Raw genomic sequence first — 25,842 nt, forward strand, 5'->3', positions numbered from 1 at the left:
TATATCACTGAAAATATAAAGTTGATCTTCCACGCAATCACGAACAAACAATGCGCAGGTGCCATATGCACATCTACGTTTGCGAGTGGACAGACGGAATGAAACGGACTATAGAAATCGAATCACCATTGCCATCACGCGGAACCCAACTGGAAACAGACGTGAGAAAAAATGCACTCTTCCACCTCCGTAACACTATTATACGTTTGCGCGTTTCTCCACAAAAATGGGAAGCACGATGCAAAGTTGCGCGCAACATGACTGGTTCATCTCATCACTCGCATACAAGTTTTATGTTGTGAGGCATGATAAACCTTGTCACTATATATATATATATATATATATATATATATATATATATATATATATATATATATATATATATATATATATATATATATATATATATATCAGTTCATTATTTATCAATTTACCACAATTATAAGTTTTGCCCCTTCACCTTTTCCTAGTCTCTTAATTTTTCAATGTTAAAAAGAAATCAGTTTTCAAAGTATTGATTGATTGATAAGTTTATTGTTGCAGGCACAACAAAGGAGAAGGGAGGAGCATGTCATCCCTACCCCCAGGCAGTACAGAGTGAAGTTAGTACAATGAGATGGAGAAAAGTACATACAACACTAGGGGCCAGTCACAAGGGACTGTACACAGGAGTTATAAACTAATGGCAAATTTAGAAGACTTGGTTAAGGCAAGAGACAGGAGTTGTTTGGCTTCCCTCACATGAAATGCCAGAATTTTTCTCTTTACAACACTCACACACGGCCACTGTGTGTAACGAAACACACGAGGAATTAATCCAGACAAGGAAAGGTTTGCTGGTGCCGGGGATCGAACCCGCAACCAGCATAACGGGAGAGCCACTCCTTTACCAGTCAGCCAAAGAGGTACCCTGCTGGCTAAGTGGGTTATGGGAGGCTCACCCATCAGGCAAGTCGTGTCATTACACGGCTCCCCATTCCAATTTAGATTAATTTCTGTGTGTTGAGTTCCCGTTTTCCATGAACTTCAGAGAGCATGGGCCATCACTCTACCTGTTACCCTCTCGGGGTGACACAACAGAACCACAGGAGAGGATGCCCACCGCTTTTGCCACCAGTGAAATGCCTGAATTTTTTCTCTTTTCTACACTCCAACACGACCACCGTGTGTAACGAAACAAACGAGAAATTAATCCAGACAAGGAAAGGTTTGCCGGTGCCGGGGATCGAACCCGCGACCAGCGAGACGGGAGAGCCACTCCTTAACCAGTCGGCCAAAGAGGTACCCCACTGGCTAAGTGGGTTATGGGAGGCTCGCCCATCAGGCAAGTCGTGTCATTACACACAACTGACGAGGTCCGCAGACGGAGAGGCATGTCCGGCAGTCTCCACAGCCTGGGAACCGCAGCTGGAGCTGGATGTAGCTACTCGTAGAGAACAGGGCCTGCCATCAACAGTCACATAGCCATGCCAGGAGGGGGAAGCAGGTGAGGCAGCAACAGGAGCAGAGCTTGAGTCTACCTGGCCCCCAGCGGGGACTGCAGGGGCAGGTGAGGACTCACGGCCAGAGCCAGGGGAGAGGTGGGGGGGTCCAGAGGAAGGTGGGGCAGTCTGCAAGGCATGATGAGCAGGGGACTGGGGGCCGCTGGCTGACTGGAGAGGCGGAGGACGGGACCCGCCATCAGCAGCCGCAGGACTCGTGCCAGGAGGATGACAAGGTGCAGGAGTAGCAAGCTGAGCTTCCACAGCAGTGAGGCACTTCACAACTTGAATCAGTACAGCCGAGATGTTGGCCATATCCTTCTGGAGGATGAGCAGGAGACTAGCAGAAGGATCAGGAGCAGGAGCAGAGGCTGACTGTCACCCAACGGGGCCAGTAGGGGCGGGAGAAGACTCACGGTAAGTGCCAGGGGCAGGAGAGGACTCACAGCCAGCGCCCAGAGAGGGGTGGTGAGGTCCAGAGCCAAGTGAGGGACGTTTCCAGGCATTGTAGGCAGGAGGCAGTGCAGGGTGATAAGTAGGAGTGACATGCTGATGGGTACTGAAGAAGGGTGCAGGTTTTTTGGGACACGCAGTGGAGGAAGCATTATGTGGGCCACCACAGTTACAGCAACGCGCTGGAAACTTGACACCTTCCTGGATCTGTTTTCTACACTCTTCCGAATGGTGGCGGCCAGCACAGTACCTACACTGAGGCAATGACCTACACTTCCACTTCTTATGGCCCCACCAACTACAGCGTTGACACAGGTTCGGCTCAGGTGTGTAAGGGAGGTCGCCCTCTACCGAGCCAAGGAGTTGTGGGCCCGCTGTCTGCCCCACAAATGGTCTCTTCACAAACAGAAAACCAGGAGGTGTAGCCAAGCAGGTAACAGACACATAAGTAGGCACATCAAAGACAATAACCGCCCTCGGGACTGCCTCCAGCAGACCAGGACCTCCCCTTGAAAATCTTCCATGACCAGCATATCAAACACAGGCCCATCATCCAACGTAATGTAGGGGACGTTCCTACCTTCTTTGAACAGCGGGGAGGCCTCAGGGTGTTGTTGGAGGAGAGACATGAACCAGTGATGCTTGGAAGCAGTTGACTGTTGTTGTGTTGTAAGTGGCCACAACAAGCGACGCCGCGGCGTCTCCAACGAAGCCTGAGTGTGAACAGGAGCACCCACAACCTCCGACGTCTCCATTACGGTGTCCTGACCCCCCCCCCCCTCTCCTCCCCGGGGTCAGAAGTAACGGGGTCCACATCTGCAGCAGGTGATGGAGCAGCCACTTCTGAGCGCAGGTTCTTCTGGGCATGGGGTACGATGGCAGCTTGTAGCAGACAACCATCAGAATTGGCAGTCAACACTGCCAGTGCTGACTGAAGCAGGACTCTGTGAGCGCTCTCCGAGGTCCTTCCCAGAGAGTGAAGAGGCATATGCTCCTGCTGAGGGACAAGCCGACTGGAGTAGGCAAGGCGGCATTTGTGAACCTTGGGCCTCATGGGAACCTCAAGGCGAGGAGGCGCGTGAGGCACAGCCGACTCACATGCTAGCAAGAGGGTTTTCAATGTATGGTGAATCAGCTTCAACTAATCTGGACAGCCTGTTTCCTTTTCTTCGGTTCTTGTCCCTCTCCCTGAAGCATACCTTGATAGATACTCTTCCACCCTTTCGCCTTCTTTTTTCAGGGGGGTGGGAGGTGAGGGCCACACTTAATCAGCATTTCTATAAAATATAGTAAATTCCAAAACTGCTTTGCCCTTTAACTCATATAATGTAATTGTGTTTTGCCTTTCAGTCTATCCATTGCTACTCTGTTTTCTACATCAATTTTGATACTTCCTGCTGCATGAGTTGGGTTACTGCATGCATGCCTTCTCCCCTCCTACAGCAACAAACAAGACTTCTCAAGTTCTCTCAAGTTTAATGTCTTGATCTTTCATCATGGGTGCAGGGATCACTGGTAACTCAAGCTGCAATAATTTAAAAGAAAAAATACTTTAATTCAAAATAAGGCAAGTCACCTATACTTTCTGATCATTCAAGAAATTTTCATATAGAATAATCCATTTTAGTAACTTGGGACACTATAAATAAGTAATCAAATGTAATTCACACATTTATTACAGTCTAACAAAAGTCCTTGAAGACTTTAAATAACTGGTTGTCATTTCAACAATGATCAAGTAACAGCTTGCAGTATACTTTTACAGACACTTCAGATAAAAACATTGTATGGTAACATTCAACAATAAATTACCATAAAATATAAATACATATAATAGTGAACAAAATGTGAACAGTCATGAGTAACTTCAAGACCACAGCACATGTTACTCATGACACATCCCAAAGGTCAAGTCAGGCTACTGGCTGCTGTATTTCAGCCTACCCCAGAATTTCTTTCATTGGTATGTACCACAGATCTCTACAATCAAACTATAAGTGATATATATATAATATAATACAAAAAACAGGTCACCCCCCCTCTAACCCCTCCTCCACACACAAAACCACATTTGCTGTAAATTTTTAATTTATTTCATGGACAGACCAAGACGCAATTTAGAAAATCAAAATCAAATTGGGACACTTCTTAGATTCAGTTCACAAAGAAATTTGAATACTTGATTTACTTGCAAACATACGTTTCATTCTTTAAGTTCTTAATTCATATTGCTATTATCAGCTAAATCAATAAACTAGTCACATTAGTTTATGACAGACACTGTAGGATAATGCTCATACAATGGCATTAAAATTTATATATCTACTCCTTTCGTTAAGCTGGGCTATAGTAAAATTTAATGGAATCAACAAGCAGGACTTCTCAAGAGCACTGTTTAACTTCCTTTAAATATATTTTTAACAAGACTAAACAACACCACAATTCTCCACAGATTTGTTGAAGATGATAGTATTTATGGTCTAGATATATATTTTCTATAGGAAGAATACATAAACACCTCTAGCATGTACATTATATTGCAATAAACTCCAGCATATAAGTCAATTCAGGCTATAAGCTCACTTCCCTTTCAGCAGTTAAAATTCCAGATCACATTCAGTTTCCAGCAAATTCATTGACCCTAAAACTCAATATGAGAATGCAAATAAAACTCTTGGTTTTAGATTTCTAATTGCTTCTTCACAAAGCTTCATGCATTGTGACTACAGCAGTAATGAAAGTAAAGGTAATGGTAAATATGATGACAGATACAACGTAGAGTAAATCTTGGTTCTTGGAAACTATGAGTTTAAGTGAAATGGAATCCACTTCGCTATATCTCCACACAACCACAAAGTGTGCACTTAAGAAATTAATCCAGACCAGGAAATTGTTTTACCGGCACCGATCGAATCTATGACCAGCGAGATGGGAAAGTCACTCCTTAACCAGTCGGCCAAAGAGGTACCCCCCTCACAGAGTGAGTTTGAGACTTTCCCATCAGGCAGGTCATGCACTACATAACAAAACCAATTTTTTATAGGATAATTGATATCAATAAGAGTTAGTTTCCTGCAGCTTTCTCCTAGTAAGAAAATACATACATTATTAAACTTCTAAATAGTGACAAAAACAAAAAAACAAAAAAACAAATTTAATACTTAACTAACTAATTTAACAAATAGAATATTTAACACTTTCTTTGAACGTTCAATTCAGCTTGCCATAACAAATATGAAAATTATTGAAGATTATTTCCTCAGAATAAGACATTCTTTTGCATTTCTAAAGATGCTGCACAAACTTTTACACCTTCCATACAAAAAAAAGAGGGAGTGCCTATCACGGCCAAGTCTGGGTAGCCTGAGCATGTCTTTACCTAGTTTACCTAGTTGTAGTTTTACAGGGCCTGGGCTTACGCTCGTGTGGTCCCGTCTCCATATCTGTACTTGTCCAGCTTTTCCTTAATGTTGTGCACACTCTTTGCCGATACAACATCCTCACTTAGTCTGTTCCAAACCTCTATGTTTCTTTTATGGAAGCTATATTTCTTTATGTCTCTCAAGCATCTTCCTTTCCTCAACTTTTACTGTGCCCTCATGTGTTGCTGACGTTTCTTCCTTCTCTAGTAGTAACAGCTCATTGTCTACTTCCTCCATTTTAATCAATAGTTTATAAATTTGTATCAGGTCTCCTTTCTCTTTTTGTTCCAGTGTTGGTAGGTCCATTTCTTTGACCTTTCTTCATATGACAATCCCTCCAGTTCTGGAACCATTTTTGTTGCCATCCATTGTATTCTTTCTATTTTTTGGGGGGGTTCTTCTTATGGGGAGACCACACCGTTTCTGCATATTCCAATTTTGGTCTAATCATAGTGGTTATTATCTTTATCATCATATCCTTATCCATGTATATAGTGGAATGTTAATCCTATTTCTTACCATTCTATAAGTACCATCGAATATCCTATTAACATGACTCTCAGGCTGTTGATTATCCTGAATTGTCACTCCCAGGTCTCTTTCTTCTTGAACTTTTTTTAATATCAGGTATTTCTCCATCTCCCATTCTATATGTCCATTTTGGTCTTCCTTTACTCTTTCCCATTTCCATTACATGACATTTCTTCACATTGAACTCCATCTCCCATTTCATACTCCAGTCCCATCGCCAGCTGTGTTGTCCACACATCACCTGTGGATTGTTTTCTATCACATCCTCAATTTCATTCCAGCTTCCTTCTATCCTTCTCTCTCTGGCCTTCCTTTTTACTAAGATCCATCTATCAACAAGAGTGGTGGCAAACCAGGTGGTATCTGCTCCACAGATGGTGGAAAACATAACATTCCTCCTCTTTCCTTTCCTTATCACTAAGACTCATCAATACAAGGGGGACCAGACTGAAGGAAAAATAATAATCACAATAAATAGATAAATAAATAAATCGTACCAACTTATTGTTCATACATGTACTACCACCCAATAGTCCAGCATATCTGATAATGCAGCATGAGGCTGGTTCGCTGCAAAATGGATTAACAAACTTTTACTGAATATGGTAATGATATGACTAAGAAATTAATAATGAAGTCTGCCATGTAATTACCTGTGCTTTACAAACCAGTGCAAACAAAGACATCCAAAACACTTATAATCATAATGTTATTCCCATGAGTCTTCTGCAAAATAGTGCTATATTATCAATTACAATAAAGAAATAAAGGCAAGTGATATAATCCTTCTGAAATTAATTCAAGAAATTACAGAAGTGGGAATTATAAATTTCTCATTTGTTGTCATGATAACACAGAATTAGCTCAAACATATATTATGGGTTTAGTTTATGCTAAAATGTTTCATTTTCAGATACTTTGTTGCTTCACACATCCCTTTCATCCAATGCTCTGTTCAAATCAGAGATTATTGTCTTTATTTAATTCTACACAGACTTCAGAATATTTAACACTTTAACTCAAATTTGCATTTTATAAAATAATACCGGTATTTCAAATACACTGCAATATAAATAACACTCCTATACTTTGTGTTTGAACATCTGTCTGATAAGTTTGCTACAATATTCATTTATAATCCTGCATAGAAACAATATGCCTATCATTATTCTTAATACTACTGAGATGCCAACATGATATTATATGATACTCTACAAAACACTTGGTGAAATGAGGGATACAGATGAGAACACCTACTCCCTTCACACACTTAATCAAAAATAGAGACAGCACTGAAATAAAACAATCAGTATAATGTTATTTATATGACTCGTGCATCAATGCTGCATGTTCTTGGTCCAGATCAGGGGTTATAACAATTACATTATCTGAATACACAAGTTATTAACAAAAATAAGATCAAGAACAAGCATCATCATTGGTCCACAAGGTACCTCAGACTTCTATAACTTTACTTTCATTGTCATGCAACATTATTGGTATTATTTTTCAATAGGCAAGGCTACTGCAACCACAGAATGCATTCAGTTCTTCATACAGTATCAGTTATTCTTCTAATGTTTAGCAATGAATTCTATGATTCTGGAACATCAGCATTCTGGAATTCCAGAGGTAAAGTGAATCCATTTTATGTATGGAAGTAAAATTCTCATGTTCCATGATTTTGGAACTGAGCACTCTGGATTTTAGGGGTTGGAGCACATACATTTTGTGGTCATCTACATCAATATTATTTACCTTACACATCATGAGGCATGCACAGCTATAGCATATCCCCCTAACTTTACCTTTACCTTTACATCAATTTACTATCACTAAATTGTGATGCGATATTATTCCTAATTTAAAACTAGGATTGCAGTAAGGAAATAAATTACTAAGTTTTGTACCAGTGCTTTGGTACAGAGATATGTGCCTGTGCATTTATAGAATAATTTCATGAGTTCTACACGGTAATGGGCCGACTCCATGATTTATTTCGACCAAATTTCTTGCATATATACATATGATCATTTCATTTTTTTTGTCAATTGTTCCCTTATCAAGGAATAAGACATTCCAGGAAAGACAATTCAAAGTTGGAACAAGAAATAAGAAGTTTGATTATGAAATGCGCGGCGTTAAACTCAAAAGCATTCAATGCGTTAAGAACCTGGGGGTCAAAATCGCGTCAAACCTCAAATTCTCACAGCAATGCATCGATGCAGCAAATAAAGCGAACAGAATGTTGGGCTTCATTAAAAGAAACTTTTTATTCAAGAATAAATATGTAATACTTCCACTCTACAATAGTATAGTCAGACCCCACTTGAAATATGCAGTACAGTTTCAGTCTCCCCACCATGCAAAGGACATTGCTAAATTAGGTGTTCAGCATTGGGCAACAAAAATGATCCCTTCCTTGCGCAACAAATCCTACGAAGAAAGGCTTTCCACCCTTAACATGTTCTCTCTTGAGAAACGTCGCCTCCGAGGAACACTGATCAAATGTTTTAAAATACTTAATGGTTTCACGAATGTAGACAGATCAGAATTGTTTATGATCGATGACACTTTGCGAACGAGGAAGAATGGCATAAAATTCAAATGTAAACAAGTAAATTCAGATTGCACCAAATTTTTCTTCACCAATGTTGTAGTGCGAGAATGGAATAAGCTCCCACCTTCAGTGGTCCAGTGTAACACGATTGACGCCTTTAAAAACAAACTCGACCATCACTTCCTTGAACTTAATATTAGCTAGAGTTGAAGTGCAACGTTTCAGAGCCATCTGATTAGTGTAGAATCACTTAGGTTTAAGGACAGAGCACCTAGTCTGGACCATGGGTTTTGTGTGGTCTGATTTTCTATGTAAATTTATGTAAATCTTGCCTGGTATTTATCCATATACTTCTTTTCCATCTTACAATATATTACCCTTCAATTATTTCTGGGAGCATTCAGTTGAATCAATCTTTTCACCAAACCATTTTTCAAACTCATTCCTTGATTCCCCATCCTTCAAATTCCACAACCTAATCCTTTTTGATATTGTTATTGATACTGGTATCTTACTCTCATACATATGATGGTTATATAAAGAGGTTTTGTGATTATTATTAATTTCAGTGATATTATGAGTGATGATAATTTTAAATACCACACCAATTTTCCAATGTAGTAAATCTATATTGATATACATACATATGGGTACAGATGTATTTGAATGATTAATATGGAAGCTAGAATTATTAGTAATATCTAGATTTCATCTATTATTTTATATGGCTACCATTACCTTCTCCACAGCTGGGTAAATAAAAATCAGCAGCAGATGATAAACTCAAGCTACTTGTACTTACAAAGTAAAGGAATCCATAGCAGCAGCACAGGGCCGCCTATGTGCAAAGGCCCTGTCCCCTTATTAAAGGGGTAAATCTTAAAGAAGAGGAAGAAGCTCACTATGAATGATTAAGGATATGTCTGACATCTTATGTACATTATATTTTGCTCATTTATTATGCCAAAGCAAGTGAGTAACTAAGACACCACAGTGGAGGGAACTATAATTTTGTATATTTACCTCAATGTGGAGAAAAAAAATCAGCTGACATATCTGCATCATGTTCTATATTTAGTACTAAAGCCAAGCCAAACAATTAGACGACCACTTTTCCCATGCATTACTACTGCACCTTGATTTCAGAACTTGTCAAATCAATTTTCATGTAACTCACAAGAACTGCTTATACATGATGGTAGCATGGTACCCAGTTTATCTCAGTTTATTCACTGTTTATTATATACGTAATTGAAAATTCATATTCAACAATGAGAAAATAATCATACTGGTACTCACCATGTATACTTTCTTCTTATCACAAGATATCTTGTTCCACTTATATGGCCATGGGTCAGCTCAAATTGCTTCATCTTTCTAATTATAGTTCTTGTGTGTATACTCCTCATCTTCTAACAAGTTGACAAATGCAGCTACTCTCTTGCGGCAATCAACTCCTTTCATGACACGCATACTGTCTAGGAGACCCAGCAACTTTTTAACTCCAACAAAGACTTTTCCATGACGAATGTGTTTCATGACAGCATCAATCTGAAACAAAAATCTGCTTAGTCTTTCTATTTCAGTTAAGAATATGAACACATTGTATATAGAAATTATAAGCTTGCAATCTTCATTGTCTTTGGCAAAACATGCAATGCATAAGGGTTTATATACTATAGTCAGTGTCACAAGAGCTGGTGGGGATAATCCTTAAGGGATGGATTCACAGACTTGGCATCATTGCTTGGGTGATAGTCTCTGCGCCGCTCATTGGCCTGTAATTTACTAGGTCCAACCTGCGGGAATTTCCGTTTGCTATGACATAGCCTCCTCTCTCTGGCTTTCTACAACCTCTTTGAATCAGCACTGTTGGTATCTAAATGTAGTTACAGTCATACTTTGGTTTTACGTGTTTAATTCGTTCTAGAATTTTGCTCGCAAACAAAAAAACTTGTAAACCAAAACAAATTTCCCCATTTAAATTAATGTAAATCCCATTAATGCATCTCATATCCCCCAAAATATTAACATAAAAATCATTTTACGTTATTTTATACAGAATAATAGTAATTTTACTAACAAGTAGCAATGATAAATAATATATATAATATAATATAATAATATAAATGTAAATACATGTTGAGAAGCCTTTATCTAAAATTCCAAAATCCAAAAACCTCCAAAATCCAATTTTTTTTAATGCTGACATGATACTCTTTTTTTTTTTTTTTTTTTTTTTTAATTTTTTTAATCGCCACCTCATGGGTGGGGACACGGGCTATATGGAGGCTTTCAAGGTCAAGCCCATACGTCCCTCCGAGGAGGGACCACAGACCCTTGCCGGGTGAGGGCTCATGAAGGGGAGGGGAGGATGCTGATAGACCGACTCTATCGGCTGACTAAGTTGCTCTTTCGACGAGGACTGGCGTGCCTCTTTGAACAAGTCGAAGACGTGAGCGTGGGTTCCCTTTGTTCGCTGCAAGACGAGAATGCTCAAAGCGGAAAACAATAGGAATACATGTAGTCTCAGTTAGGACTGCCACCTTAAGCTAAAAAATAAATAAATAAATAAGGAACGGCAACATCCCATTCTCCAATACAGAACGAATCCATATCTTAAGGAACAAGTGGCAACCACAAAATTTCCCTAGCCTGCCATGACTGACAGCTGCTGCCCGCTGCTGGTGAAGGCAGGAGGAAGGGGAGAGGGATGTTACGACGCATATTTTATACGTATGTATTTCAGGACGACCCTTGACAAACATAATTTTATGGACTGGTTTTGTGGTTCACCCCAAAATGCACTCACTACAGTTTATCTGCTTAACCATTCAGACAGCCAAATACGAAACAAATGGTGTTCCATATTTTAAGGAAAGGGTGGAAAGTTGGCAACCCTAGTCTCAGTCCGCGTTGTAAAGTTGTAGAGATAATGTCCATGCGCTCATATCCGATTGCATTTATGCTTTGGTGTGTGAACTTTGTGTTTTCAGCATTACATCATGTTTTTATGTACAGTAAGTAGCCTACGAAACATTATTTTTATGTGAGATCTGAATTTCATCTCCATGTATGAGTGTGACATGACTAGCGTCATTACTTGTACATTACACTCGGCCCTCGATTTAACGAATTAAAAGGGGGGAAGGGTGGTCCGTTGCTTGAAAAATTCCGTTGCTTGAAAATACTTACATACGATAAATAAATACCGGTGTGCAATTAGTCATCCACGGATATCCGTTCTTTCCAACATATACCACAGAAAGCGTCAGCTGACTGGGACGCTGCACAGCAGAAATACCCCAGACTTATCCACCCATGTCCACCCCACGATCGCCAAAGAGCCCTGTCAGGCAGCACCCTGCTCCACCAATATTGTTCCCAGTAATAGCCGCTTAGGGGGCGCAACACCTGGGGGTGTTTTGGTCAAAATATAGCATTTTGCAAAACTGGGTTAAAAATGTTCTTATACCATCTAGAAATAATCCCCGAGCAATGTTTCCCTCAGAGCCATTAAAAATTATTTTGCAGTCTTTTTCACATTCAATTCCCACTCTATATGGGCATACAAAATCCACGATCTTACTTCTACTCCGCCACAAACCATCACTTTACTTTTGTTGACATTTACTTTCAGCTTTCTCCTTTTACGTACACTATCAAAAACACTGACCAAATTTTGTAAGTCACTTTCATTTTCTGCAATGAGCACTGTGTCATCAGCAAGTAAGATTGAATTCAGCACCCACTTCCTTCCCTCACCATACATTTTTACTCCAACTTCCCCAACTTTGCCCTTCATTTTTCCCATAACACCATAAATATAAATATTGAACAACCATGGTGACATGACACACTCCTGCCTTAAGCCCACTTTTATCTCAAAATGTTCACTTGTTTCTCTACTAATTTTGACACATGCAAATGCATCCTCATAGAAGATTTTATTGCATTAAGCAGTTTTCCTCCCACACCATATATCTTTAAAACATCCCACAATGCCATCCAGTCAACTCTGTCATAAGCCTTTTCTAAATAAATGAAAGTAGCGTATAGTTTTTTTCCTTTTGCTAATATTTTTTCTACTACCATCCTGAAGGCAAATATCTGATCCACACATCCCCTTTCCTTCCTGAAGCCTCTTTGTTCTTCACTGATTTTCTCTTCTGTAAGTCTTTGCACCCTCTCTATTATGACTTTTCTATATACCTTTCCGGGTATAGCTCCCCCACTCCCCTCTCCTGCCCTTCCCCTTGTAAACTGGGACAATGATGGCTTTTGTCTAGTCTGCTGGCACCACCACCCCCTCCCATGCCACTTCACATATCTTGACCATCCATTTAGTAACTACATCTCCTCCACACTTCAACATTTCTGCTGTGATTCCATCAATTCCTGCTGCCTTTCCATTTTTTAATCTTCTTATTGCTTGATTTACTTCTTCATAAGCTATACTTCCTTCTTTATATACTCCTCCTCTACCTTCACCCAAAACTGTTGGCGTTACAGCTGCTGGACGTCCATCCTCAAAATTCATTAAGTTTTTGAAACATTCTCTTTCACAGCTTCCCCGTCTTTCAACATCTTTCCATTCTCATCCATAACTTCATTTATTTTACTTGGGGAGATATTTTCTGCATTATTTTCATTTTTTACTTCTTTCCAATATGATTTTCTGTTCCCTTTATTTTTTTCACTTAATCTTTTTCCAAAGTTTTCATCAACTCTCTCCTTACTTTCTTTTATTATTTGTTTTAATTTCATTTTGCATTCTCTATATTTCTTTTTCCTCTCCCTTTTTACTTGCTCAGCCATATTTCTTTCTTGAGTTTTCTTAAAAAGTTCCCTTTTCTCTTTTACTATCCTTCTTATCTCTTCTGTCCACCATAGATTGCCTTTTCTTTTTCCATCCCTCACCACTTTCATCCCTAACACTTTTGTTGTTGTCATTAACATTACTTCTTGAAATGTTCCAAAAACTTTTTCAATATCTGTACCATCTTTTACACTTTCCCATTTTTCACTTAAGGCCTCTGCCATTTCACATTTATACTCATCTTTTATTTCATTTTCTTGTAACTTTTCTATCTTCAATATTACCTTTTTTACTTCACCTTTCTTTTCAAACACCCACTTTTCCTTCAACTTTAATTTTGCCAGCACTGCAAGATGGTCAGAGCCATCGAACATTCCCCTTACTACCTTCAAGGCCACAAATATCTTTTCTAAGTCTTCCATCTACTGCCACATAATCAATCAATCCTTTCTGCTCATAACCTACCCCCCCCCCCCAACCCCCTCCATGTGCATCAGTGGATATTCTTGTGCTGAAAGAAGGTGTTCGCTAGGAACAGCCCCCTCTCAGCACAGACGTCCACAAGGCACTCTCCCTTTTCAATCTTTCCCGAGATCCCTCATTTTCACACCACATCCGTCACACATTCATCATCCACTTTAATATTCATATCTCCCATCATAATAAGTTTCCTTTCTTTCTCAAAACTCTTCAGACATACATTCACTTCCTCCCAAAAAGCTTCCCTTTCCCTCAGTCCTTTTTTACTTTTCACATTTATTGGTGCATAAATACACACCCATGCATATTTTACTAAACATACTTTTCCTTTCACCGCACAATTCTTGATCCCCTCCAACCATAATCAGTCACACCATTCCACACTCTTTCAGACATAACAATAGCACATCCTTCCTTACTCCTGCCACCCCCGTCCATACAACCCCCTCAGGCACACCCTCCCATATACCCTCTCTACCATCACTCATACCTGTTCCTCTAATTTGCGTTTCACTCACTCCCAACACATCCACTCTACCATTCACAACATTTTCTATCATTCCTCTCCTCTTTTCTTCATCACCTAACTCACTCACATTAAATCATAAAATAGAAACAAACATGTAAACACATACCTCCTCTGGGCTCATTGCTTGCGACTCTTCCAGGACCAGTCTGACATCCTCCACATGTGCAATGTATGGAACCCTGATGACAGCTGTGAAGGCGGAGAGGAGACCCAGCTCTTCTAGCACTGAGCGGCGTTTAGAAGTGCAAATGACAAGGAGCTTGCGACCAGGAGGAGGGGATGCCGACAGAAGAGAGTACATGGCATCCAAAACAAGGGACTGGTATCGGGGACCAATTGGTGAATACCCCATCAAGTGTTCAAGGTCGTTCATAAAGATGCAGCTCAATTCAGAGCGATATGCATCATCAAATATTTTACTAATTTTAAAACACTTGGAAGACTCCATAAAACCAACCATGTCTCGAGAATTAAGTACTTTGATGAAAGGGAAGTCGGAGTTTTTGCATAAATAGGCTGCCATTGCAGATGTACCTGCAGTTGGTGCTCCTTCAAGCAAAAGGCAAAGGCGATTGCTAGTTTCAGGAGACCTTGCCTGTTTGACAAACATCAACCCCTTCTCCACTAGTTCTCTGGTTGCTCCCCAATTAATAATTCCTCGTTCAATAAACTTTGACAAAGCTTCATCACTGGTGCCTAAAGAAGGCTTCACATCATTTTCAAGAGAATATATAAAGTCTGATCTTGTAATTTTTAGCTTGTCAATGGCATTTGGATCAACTTCAATTTTATTTCCAAGATGAATGTAGCGCTTCAGGGCTGAGGATGAGGCAGCCTTAACCAGGCCCTCAAGTTCTGCTCCTGAGAAGTTCTTTGTCAAAGATGCAACCTCTGCAAGATCAACATCACGGTCCAGCTTATTGTGCTCCTCCATCTTTGCTGTTTTAATCTTCAGGATGTCAAAACGACCCTGTTCATCAGGAAGTCCAATTTCTACTTGAATTTCCAATCTGCCCGGCCTCAATAGAGCTTCATCCATCATGTCCTTTCTGTTGGTCATGCCAATAACCAGAATATTGTTGAGTTGCTCCACACCATCAATCTTGGACAGCAGTTGGTTGACAACAGTATCGTTGACACCAGTGCTGCCAGCAACAGAACCTCTCTGTTTGCAGATGGCATCAATCTCATCAAAGATGATGATGTGAAGCCCAGAGTTTGGTCCCATCCTCTTTTCCTCTTCCTCAGCCTCAGCAAAAAGGCGGCGCACATTGGCCTCAGACTCTCCCACATACTTGTCTAGGATTTCTGGGCCATTGACGATTTTTGGCTCTCGAGCATTGAGCATCTTCCCTATTTGGCGGGCCATCAAGGTTTTGCCGGTACCTGGAAAATTGAACATTTGAAAACATTCTGCAATAAGTACCTGAATGCTTAACTAAAGTTTATAATAACCACTCTTTCACATTGGTATACTTTGTAAAGTTTCAAGGCATGTTTTAAAATGGTAATTTAGTAAATACATGAATGAATAATCTAAATATTCATTCAAAATATCTACCTACAGATTTATCCATGCTTTTACTGAGTAGTAGTGGGAGGTAATCCACTTCACATGTTCTGTGTGGTAATGTGATAAATTACTATTTACCAACACAGTAAGATAAAAAGAGAAAAATAAAAGCGACTAGTTTCTTGCAAATATTCCTACCCATACCTGACTTCTTTAACATCATGCTTTTTGCTTTACTGGACTTTATTGCACAAATATGCCAAGTATAATAACATAGTAAACCATACCTGGAGGTCCATACAACAGAAGACCTTTAACATGCTTTACTCCCAACTGTTCTGTCACTTCTGGTGGGAAGACTCTGGAAGCAAAGGCTCTTCTCAGGATCTGAATAAATTGTTCATCTAGACCACCAATACCCATCTTCTGAAAGTCCCAGTCAGCTGAAAACAGGCTGGTGTGAGATGAGCGGGCCTGAAAATAGAAGTTTGTAATTACTTACAAGGCATATGAAGGCGACATATATACTAGAAGAGTACACGTATTTTATTTATTGTAATAAGATTTTATTGTATATTTGTCCTCTCCCTTTTTTGAAGAATTATTATTTCACATTTTAATTGAGATAACTATGATGTTGACAGCATGAATGATGATTTATATTTAAATCTTATTAATTAAAAATTTGCTCATTTGATAGAAGTATAGATGACATTTCGACTGCTCTAATTCAACATACATAAATGATAAATAATTATAGGTATTTAAACTAGAAAAAGATTGAACTGTTCTAAATGTGCCCTGACCTAATTGTAGGACTAATAAGTAAATTTCATTCTCATTTCATAAGAATAACACAAAATATATTTAATATGTATTCAAAAGACTGGGTCAATGCAATGGTCTTTTAAAACAAGAGGAATTTGTCTACACCTTTTTATGAAGTAATTAAATTATAATGATGATAGTAATATTAATAATAATAATAATAATAATAATAATAATAATAATAATAATAATAATAATAATAATAATAATAAAAATAATGATAATAATAACAACAATGCTGAAGTGACAACATAGTATAGATATCTATAAATTTTTACCCTTTCAAAATGTAGTTTTTTAAACATTAGTTCAGTGTTAAGAAAACTGACATAATTCTTTGAACTTAGAGGGTATACACAATCTGAAATATATTTTGTCCAACTGTCTCTCTCATATACAGTCTTGATATATGGAAACCAGTGTCTATTTCCCCATCTACCTTTGTTTTAGTACATACTTATCAAGTTGAATACTATAATAATTTGAACAATTTCCTTAGAGAAGAACAAATGGATGGATGGTATACATTCTATTTACGTGAAAAAATGACATCTAGTGTTGAACACACATTAAAGAAAAACAAAACAAAACATGCTTCTACTCCAAGAACATTATACCTTTGCTTTGCCAGTAAGAATCAAAAAGGAGCCTTCACTCTTTTCGAAAATAAGTGAAGAATTGGGCTGCAACACTCCAAAGTCTATCTTGCGGGGTTCCCTTTTCTTTCCTGATGCAACTGCCTCTGGATCTGCAGCTACAAAAGAAAAAAAAACAACATATTGAATGAAAGACCTGTAACACACACACACACACACACACACACACACACACACGCAGAGAGAGAGAGAGAGAGAGAGAGAGAGAGAGAGAGAGAGAGAGAGAGAGAGAGAGAGAGAGAGAGAGAGAGAGAGAGAGAGAGAGAGAGAGAGAGAGAGAGAGAGAGAGATGGAAATGACATATACCTTCAATTTCTTTGATGGTGAGGGACAGTGTCTTTTTATCCTGGAACTTGAATACAAGAGGCTGGCCAACAGTAAACCCATTCTTGGCAAACTGCTCCATGAAGGCCATCGACATCTGGTCTGTGTTGTAAGGCTCATTGGTAGTGCTCTTTTTTTGCAGGAAGTCAGCCTCTATCACCATTGTGCCAATTAGCTGCCTCTGTGGGTCATGTACGTAGGGCTCCACTCGGATCTGAAAAGCAATTGAAAAATGTTATACTGAGCAGTTTGAAATTTTTGTCTTCAGACTAGCACACATAACTTTTTTTTATCTTGCAATATTTGTAATATGTCTTATAACTACACAGTATCTCATGTAAAAACTATTAATGAGATCATATAATTTTACTACAAGTTTGATAATAGCAAATCTCCTGTGTCTCACCTCTTGGTCAAGGGAAAGCATTGCCTGTTTGCGCTGGATGGCATTGAAGCCCATGTGACCAGGCTTCACCCCCCGGTCATGTCTGATGGTGTAGATATACTGCCGCCCTTGCTCAGCTGTAACCTGAATGTACCTAGAGAAATTAAAATAGTGATGGCTGTTACATTCTTTTTAGAAAATTAATAATTCTGATAATCTATTGTATAATCAAACATTCAGATCACAATTTTTTTTCTTTTTTGCACATGTTCATATTATAGTAGCCTCTCCACATACATGTTTTTAGGTATGGAACTGGTTATACATGGTTCAGGATGAAAAGTTAAATTTAAAGTTATCAGAATAAAAAATGAAGACATATTTACTATGTTAGACATTTAATATTTATATACAGCATACATATTAATATATAAATAAAATTGCTAAATGAAAACTTCAAACGGTAGTAAAAAGTGGATCATTTAAATACATGCAGTTGCTCAGCTAATACATGTAAATAAAGTCCCAGATTGAGCTGGGACAAGTTTTCAATTCGATCTCAGGGTATGTATAGGGTTGGTTTTATCAACTTGACCTCAGGTTAAGTTTACTATAATATATACTAGGTTCAGGGTTGAGCTGGGTCGAGTTTTCAACTCAACCTCAGGTTGAATTGGGTTAAGTCAGTTTATCTCAAATAAAATTAATTATATGCAAGAGCATGATTGAAACATACTCTAGAAAAACCTAAACAGTGTCTTATTTTTAAATAAATTATGACTGACCATCAAATAAAGGTGATGATTGATCAACTTACTTGACTTTGAGAGGGAAATCATTCTCGTTGACTATCACGCAATTGGTGAAGGAGAGTTCCTCGTTGGGACACTTGGCAACCCTCATCATCTGAAGAGAGAATTTATGAATTAATTCCCTAATACATAAGCAAACTATATACTCTGTCCACATTACCATGGCTAATATACTCAGAAAACACCAATAAGATTTGTCCTATCCCAGCATCTACTCATAACAACCAGTCCCGGCTTGCTTGACGGGTGGTCAGTTAATGCTGAAGGGGGATGCCTTTCTTTTCAATTTTAATGTGGCAAAGTATTACTACTATTTTTCTGCAAAGTTGCTGATCTGCAAGCATCATTTATAAGCCACTAATCTTTAAATGTCTTACATGGGACTCTACAGGTAAGCTGCAGGTGCTTAACCCGGTAGCAGCGGGGATCATGTTTTTTAATGGTCCCTCCAAGCGAGAAAAATGAGAAAAAAACACCCCTCACACAAACCATTTCATAATATATATCAAAGCAATTGTGATCAGATTATGTATGATCTATTTTGGGGGGTTTAAATCATGGCACAAATTTGGCTCGTCGCTGCTACACGGCAAAGCCACAAATTTGGCCCGTCACTGCTACCGGGTTAATTGCTTATTGCAACTTGATGACAATCAATATCAAACACTGAATATATATATATATATATATATATATATATATATATATATATATATATATATATATATATATATATATATACACACACACACACACACACACACAGTACACTCCCGAGTTTCGCGATCCTCGAGTTAAATCATAAATTATTAAAATCCCGACTTTCGAGCATTATCTCCCAGAGTTTCGAGTTGCTTTGACATAAACGGGTCACGTCTACCTACCGTCGGCGTCACGCGCGATTCCTTAGGGCGTTTTGCTCCAACCGTTGGGGCTACTGCCAACCGCGGTTGCCCGTGCGCCCAACCGGGAGCGAATTGTCGGTTGTCCGTACGGATGGAAAACGGTTGGGGGTACGAGCAACCGCGCTGCTTTATGTTAAAAAACAGACGACGGCAGTGGCTGAGGAGTAATTTAAGGAGCATGCAGTGGAAAATGACCAACCAAGAAACTCGTAAAGTAGACTGGCAGAGCTGCTTTGTTCACTATTTAATCGATATAGGGCAACTGCTTTGTTTACGTTGTGAATACGGACAACCGACCCTGGCCATGCGTGACGCACACCCGGAAAAGCTTGAGTTGCCGATCGCCCCTAACGCCAACGCGGTTGGAGGAGAAAGGCCCACTGTGACACCAGCAGCTTAAAGGCGCGGTCACACAAGCTAGTTTCTCGGGAATTTCCCACCGAAATTATCTCCAAACAAATTTCTGCCTCGAATTTATCTTCAAGTTTGGTCACACGGAGGATTGTTGCATTCTGGGATATATCAGCTGGAAAAAAGATCCAGATGTTTCAGAGTTTACTAAAGAAAAGAAAAAAAATGAAAAGAAAGCATTTGTTGGTTCGTGAGTGGTTAGCTCGGAGACAAAGGGAGTGTGTTACAGCTTGCTACCGTTAATTAAATGCCACGAGAACTTAGCAGTGAGGACCCAGACATGATAATGCAATGGCTACGTTTGGACAAGACTCAAGTCCAAGACCTGCTCAACCTGGTTACTCCAAGCTTATCTAGCTTCGTGGAACTCATTGTGGTACTGGAAAAAACACACGGATAGCTACTAAACCGATCAGCTGATACGCTCTTCTTCTTGTGACCACAACTTACCGACCTCATGAGAAAATAACCGACATGCTGGTGACTGAGTTTCTGACTAGAATTTCAATGAGTTTCCCGTGAAATGCAGCCGACTTTGAATCTCTGTACAAAATTCTCGAGAAACTAGCGATTGGGTGACCGTATTCATACGTGATGGGGCGAGATAGAGTGTAGAGATGCGTGGTAATGGCCTGCGGTATAAGCTATGAACTAATGATTTAACTGTCAACGTTGACTTCAGACACACAAAGCTTTCGTTTCATCATAGTTAGAGGCCGCTGACTGGATGAGCGCCGTCGATGACTTCATCGGACTAGACCAATGACAAGCGTGTATTCAGAACTGTCAGCCAATCGTAAGGCAGCCAGCCGCTTTCAGCTGCGGCTTCAAAACGACCCGTTTTCTCTTCACATTTTCTTCCTTTTTACACCGAGATAACAAGGGAGTCAAGTGGAAAAAAAAAGTCAGCTTCTCCACGAGCCGGAACAATTAAGCGCTTATTCAGTGTTTTCAATACCCCGAGTTTCGCCATCCGCGAGTTTAGCGTTATAACTGCAGAACGAAGCAAGCGCGAAACTCGGGAGGGTACTTTATATATATATATATATATATATATATATATATATATATATATATATATATATATATATATATATATACACACACACACACACACACACACACACATGCAAGAGGAACTTATTTAAGTTATCTTGATTTATTGAGTATTGATATAAAATCAATAATTATTACAAATACTAGACTGAAATTGTTGTTGCAAAGGCATTTTAAATATGGACCCATCGGTTTCCAATAAAATAAAATGTCAAAGGACTACTTAATTTGGATAATTTACAGCAACTATAGACTACAACTTGACAGAAACCTATTGCTGATTACTTTTGTAAACAAAAGTTTTAAGAATAACATTATTAAGAATTTAAGACAAATTGATTTGCATCATTAATACATCAAAACAGTGCATGTAACCATTACTTTGTTGAGTGTTTCTGCGGAGTGGATAAAATAATTTCATAATACACATCAACGTAAATATAATATATACAAATTTACATACATTAAATTGATCTGATATTCAAAGCACAGTTTAAAATGCATATTTGTTGTTGTATGTGTGTGTGTGTGTGTGTGTGTGTGTATATATATATATATATATATATATATATATATATATATATATATATATATATATATATATATATATATATATATATATATATATATATATATATATATATATATATATATATATATATATATATATATTTTTTTTTTTTCTTTCTTTTACCTCTAGTAGACTACTAGGTAGCAGGTCTTGATTCAGTCGCACGGCTCTGTCACTGGTTTGCTACATAGTCACTTGAGACAAACGCATATAGTCCGCAAACGTAGCATAAATTCGATTTTTCATATCACCGTTCAGTCTCAATGTTGCATTTCAAATTTATATATTTGTTAGGCAATATATAACCAAACTGTGTAATGCTTTGAAGATTCCATTCATGTTTGTCACATGCACTAAGCGAATGTGCTGCTTGATTTCGCAAGCCACCAAATACTTTTCTCTAGAAATTCGGAGGAAACCATACGACCCAGCGTTATTTCTTCCTCATTATTAGCATCGAATACCATCAACAGTATTCGGGAAAAAGCTAAGTCAGTGACCTGTCTCATTCCTGAATTCACAATGAAAATTCCATCCATTTCCCCCATACCTCACAAGTAACAAATCTTAGGATACCTCACGCGGTGCTGTGAATCCCTTACCTTTCACAAATCAAAACATGCTTCAAGGAACACTTGATAATGCTCATGTTGGCGTCCCACGTAAATGGTCAATATTGTTGTTGCCTCGCTACAGGACCCTGGGCTCGCTAAAGGTGAACTCAAGGCTGTTCGTGTTTCTGACTCTATACAACAGGTGACCGCGAGTTTGCAGAATCAACAGATGATCATTATTATCAACAAAATAATAAAGTATGCCTCGCCTTCAACTCGAGTTATTGAGTCGTTATACATTCTTTGCTTTCTTGAAGATAACTAAAAGTAAAGAATTGCAATCAGTTCCGAACTCGAAAGTTACGCAACAGGGAGCGTGGAGTCGAAGCTTCTATACATGTTAGGAAGTGAGGAAGGTAAAGGATGAAAGGCAGGGAGAGGGACGAAGAAGAGATGAAGACAAACAAGTGCGACAGGAGCCAAGCAGGCAACTACAGATCGGCTCTCCGAGCGTGCCAGAAATTCTTCTAAAAAGTGCCCTCAGTATGAAGGCCATCTAGCGTTCTAAGCTCTTCTTATTTGTTCTATGACTAAGGCGAGGCAGGGCAGGGCACTGATAGACAGGACACACTTACCCCCCCGTACATGGCGGCGGCAAAGGCGATGTACACAGACACAACACAACGCAAGGCTTGCGAAACCCGCAGCGAGGAAGGCGGCGCGGGAACCTCCAACTCGGCTGCTGCCGTGACCTGTGTGTATGTTGATGTCTGCGTATGTTAGTGCTCCGAGGGTCATGCGGGTGCACAGGGCCGATGGAGCGGTGGAAGCCATCCACTCTTTAGTGTGGTCTCTTCCTTATGACTTATAAACTCAGTGTGACTACGTAACATTACCTAGATAAGCAGATACGGACTGCACACAAAAACGAGATGAATATTGATTTTCTACCTACACTGAAGTGTAATATACATATATATATATATATATATATATATATATATATATATATATATATATATATATATATATATATATATATATATATATATATATATATATATATATATATATATATATATATATATATATATATATATATATATATATATATATATATATATATAAAGGTAACCCCTATTTCACGGACGACAAATTTTGGTGACTAAATATTCTGATCACCCTCGCAAATAACGATTACAATTACTGGTTGAAAGAATCATTATACCAACACTCCATCACCCTCCGACATGCGCTGGGTAGCATCATTTCGGAAAAAAACCTATCCTACCCTGACATAGCCCAACACCCATTTCTAACCCGAAGCCTCATTATGGCGCTTCTTGATATACCGACGTATATCGTAAACTTTCATGTAAATTATGGAAAAGGTGTAGCCTACACGGGCGTTTTGCCTGCCGCGTGAAAAATTGTATAAAATGGGTGGGAGATGACCAGGGTGAATCCGTAGGTATACAAGTGGTAGCGGAAAAATGAGTAATTGATTGGAATAATCGCAGAGAGCATAACAATACTATTATAGACACGAAAAGTAGTTTAATATGAAACTCCTGACTGATACGCCGCACCTCCGTAAGGAGGGAGAAGGGCGTCGTCGTGAAGATCATTTGTTGCAGACCTTCAAATATTAAGTGTGCTGTTCGTGCATGCTTGTGAGTTGAAAACATTCTGCGGAACCTACCGCGTGAAACAAAGTAGATGATGTAATGCGTTACAGTAGTTTTAGAAATGTCATAATCATATGTGTGCATACTTGACTTGCGTGATGCAATGAACGTTCAGATTGTGAAACACGACACCTGACTTTTTGAGAGTAACTGGTCATCCCATGAGATGATGAACGAGAGAGATTATAAAGAGGTGCACGTGTAATGGGGCGTACACTTAATTAGCGTGTATAGCCTCGGAGCTCATCTCCGTCACAATGGCCCTGTGGTGGGAAATAGCCCATTATTCCCGGACAAAGGGCCAGTGTGACATCCGCGTTACCACATCTACCTTCCCCAGGCACTGGTACAGCATATTTAGTGTGATTAAAGCAAAATGAGTTTCCTTTTAGCCTCTAAGAAAAAAAGCAACCAGACTAGGGCGGATCGACACAATAGGCCATTTAGACTAACACCACCTTCAACACCAAAATAAGTACAATGGAGAATACATTCATCTGCATTTTTACTGTATTTTCTGCATGATGTTCCAGTATATAAAGAGAATACAGAAATATGGTATAACGGAAGATAGTCTGCTTGCTCCTGCCTGGCGTGGCTTTGGGTTGGCTGGAGACAGCAGAATCTATCACCAATGGCGACTTACAAGGTGTTTGCCTGGCTATCGAGGAGTAACAGGGTGCCAGGCAGAGACTTCCACAATCCAATGGGGAGTGTCAAGATTGGGCTGCTCGGCCGTGTGTCTGGGAATTGTGACAACAGCCACAACCTTGGGGTCTTGGAGTAGACTGGCCGTCACTGCGCCTCGCTGCAAAGCTCCTGTCACACTGCGCCGCCGCAACCGCCCTTCGCTCAATACTGATCTTCATTCACCTCCGCACCCTTGCAGGTTTCTCATCGGGTTTGTAGGGGCGTGTGGCAGCAATTGCATTGCCTGTAGTGTAGTGCATTTGGAATGTAAATAATATAATCGTGTTTTTATTGGGAATGAGGTACTATACCCACACTTTATTTTTGACAACCCCTTCTGACCCTTAGGGAGGTAGTTAATACTGCTGTGCTTTGACAGATGCCAGGCTGGAATTTGGTTATTATCTCTTCACAGGAATCACACAAGCTATATTTCTGTCCTCAACACAAGAGGCAGTGTTCGCAGTGCGCACGACGACACTTTCTGGCCACACCACTTGATCGATCAAAAAACATCGACCCGTGGAGGCCGCGTTTACGGTGCCGACCAGTGCCGACATGGGTCAATCGGTGGCACACGTTCCTACGGTCTGGCTTTAGCTCATGTTCCTTAGAACAATCTAGTTGTTTCAATGACTCCTTCCTTTTTCAATGTTATGTGTAGATTTAATGTCCTCTTTCTGTGTAATAATAACTAATTATCTCTATAATAATTTTGCATTACTATAATAATTTTTCAAACAAAAAATATGATGCTAAAGGTAAAGATGACAATAACAACAATAATAATAATAATAATAATAATAATAATAATAATAATAATAATAATACAATTAAGATAAATAATAATAATAATAATAATAATAATAATAATAATAATAACAGTATGTTATTAATGAAAATAATAATAATAATAAATAAATAATAATAATAATAATAATAATAATAATAATAATAATAATAATAATAATAATATTAATAATTTTTAATAATAATAATAATAATAATAATAATAATAATAATAATAATAATAATAATAATATTAACAATAATAATAATAATCATAATAATAATCAGCAGAATTAAAGGGAACAATAATAATATGAATGGTGATGATGATGATGATGATGATACTAATGATGAAAATAATAATGATAATTATAATGATAAAAGT

General features: G+C 38.8%; 2 protein-coding genes across 6 annotated transcripts in view; one reads left to right on the top strand and one right to left on the bottom strand.

The window, feature by feature from the left end:
- The window catches only part of LOC127004517 (uncharacterized), a 46,224-nt gene extending 31,701 nt beyond the window's left edge, over window positions 1–14,523 (top strand). For all 4 annotated transcript variants that reach the window (XR_007757868.1, XR_007757867.1, XM_050872331.1 and 1 more), the window contains one exon: window positions 14,415–14,523. The gene's annotated coding sequence lies outside the window, so the exon portion shown is untranslated. The remainder of the gene's footprint in view (window positions 1–14,414) is intronic.
- On the bottom strand, window positions 5,683–24,929 carry LOC127004515 (vesicle-fusing ATPase 1-like). Of its 2 annotated transcripts, XM_050872324.1 has the most exons (9): window positions 24,625–24,929; window positions 22,926–23,042; window positions 18,799–18,887; window positions 18,003–18,135; window positions 17,579–17,810; window positions 17,234–17,370; window positions 16,076–16,262; window positions 14,382–15,661; window positions 5,683–9,998 (listed from the first exon to the last, which is right to left on the bottom strand). In XM_050872324.1, exons 2-9 carry the CDS (start codon window positions 22,935–22,937, stop codon window positions 9,825–9,827), a joined length of 2,244 nt encoding a protein of 747 aa, XP_050728281.1. In that variant the 5' UTR covers window positions 22,938–23,042; window positions 24,625–24,929; the 3' UTR covers window positions 5,683–9,824. The 2 variants fall into 2 exon arrangements, with proteins under 2 accessions (XP_050728281.1, XP_050728282.1); XM_050872325.1 differs by lacking the exon at window positions 22,926–23,042 and having other exon boundaries at window positions 5,684–9,998; window positions 24,625–24,901.
- Between the last annotated feature and the right edge of the window lie 913 nt (window positions 24,930–25,842).

This window comes from Eriocheir sinensis, chromosome 28 (assembly GCF_024679095.1).
Source record: "Eriocheir sinensis breed Jianghai 21 chromosome 28, ASM2467909v1, whole genome shotgun sequence".
NCBI classification, from domain to species: domain Eukaryota; kingdom Metazoa; phylum Arthropoda; class Malacostraca; order Decapoda; family Varunidae; genus Eriocheir; species Eriocheir sinensis.

Coding starts and splice junctions, on each gene's coding strand:
- LOC127004515 (XM_050872324.1), bottom strand. Junction 17,371..17,578: donor CACCATCAAAGAAATTGAAG/GTATATGTCATT, acceptor TTTCTTTTGTAG/CTGCAGATCCAGAGGCAGTT. Junction 9,999..14,381: donor AAGCAATGAGCCCAGAGGAG/GTATGTGTTTAC, acceptor TTTTTGTTTCAG/ATTGATGCTGTCATGAAACA.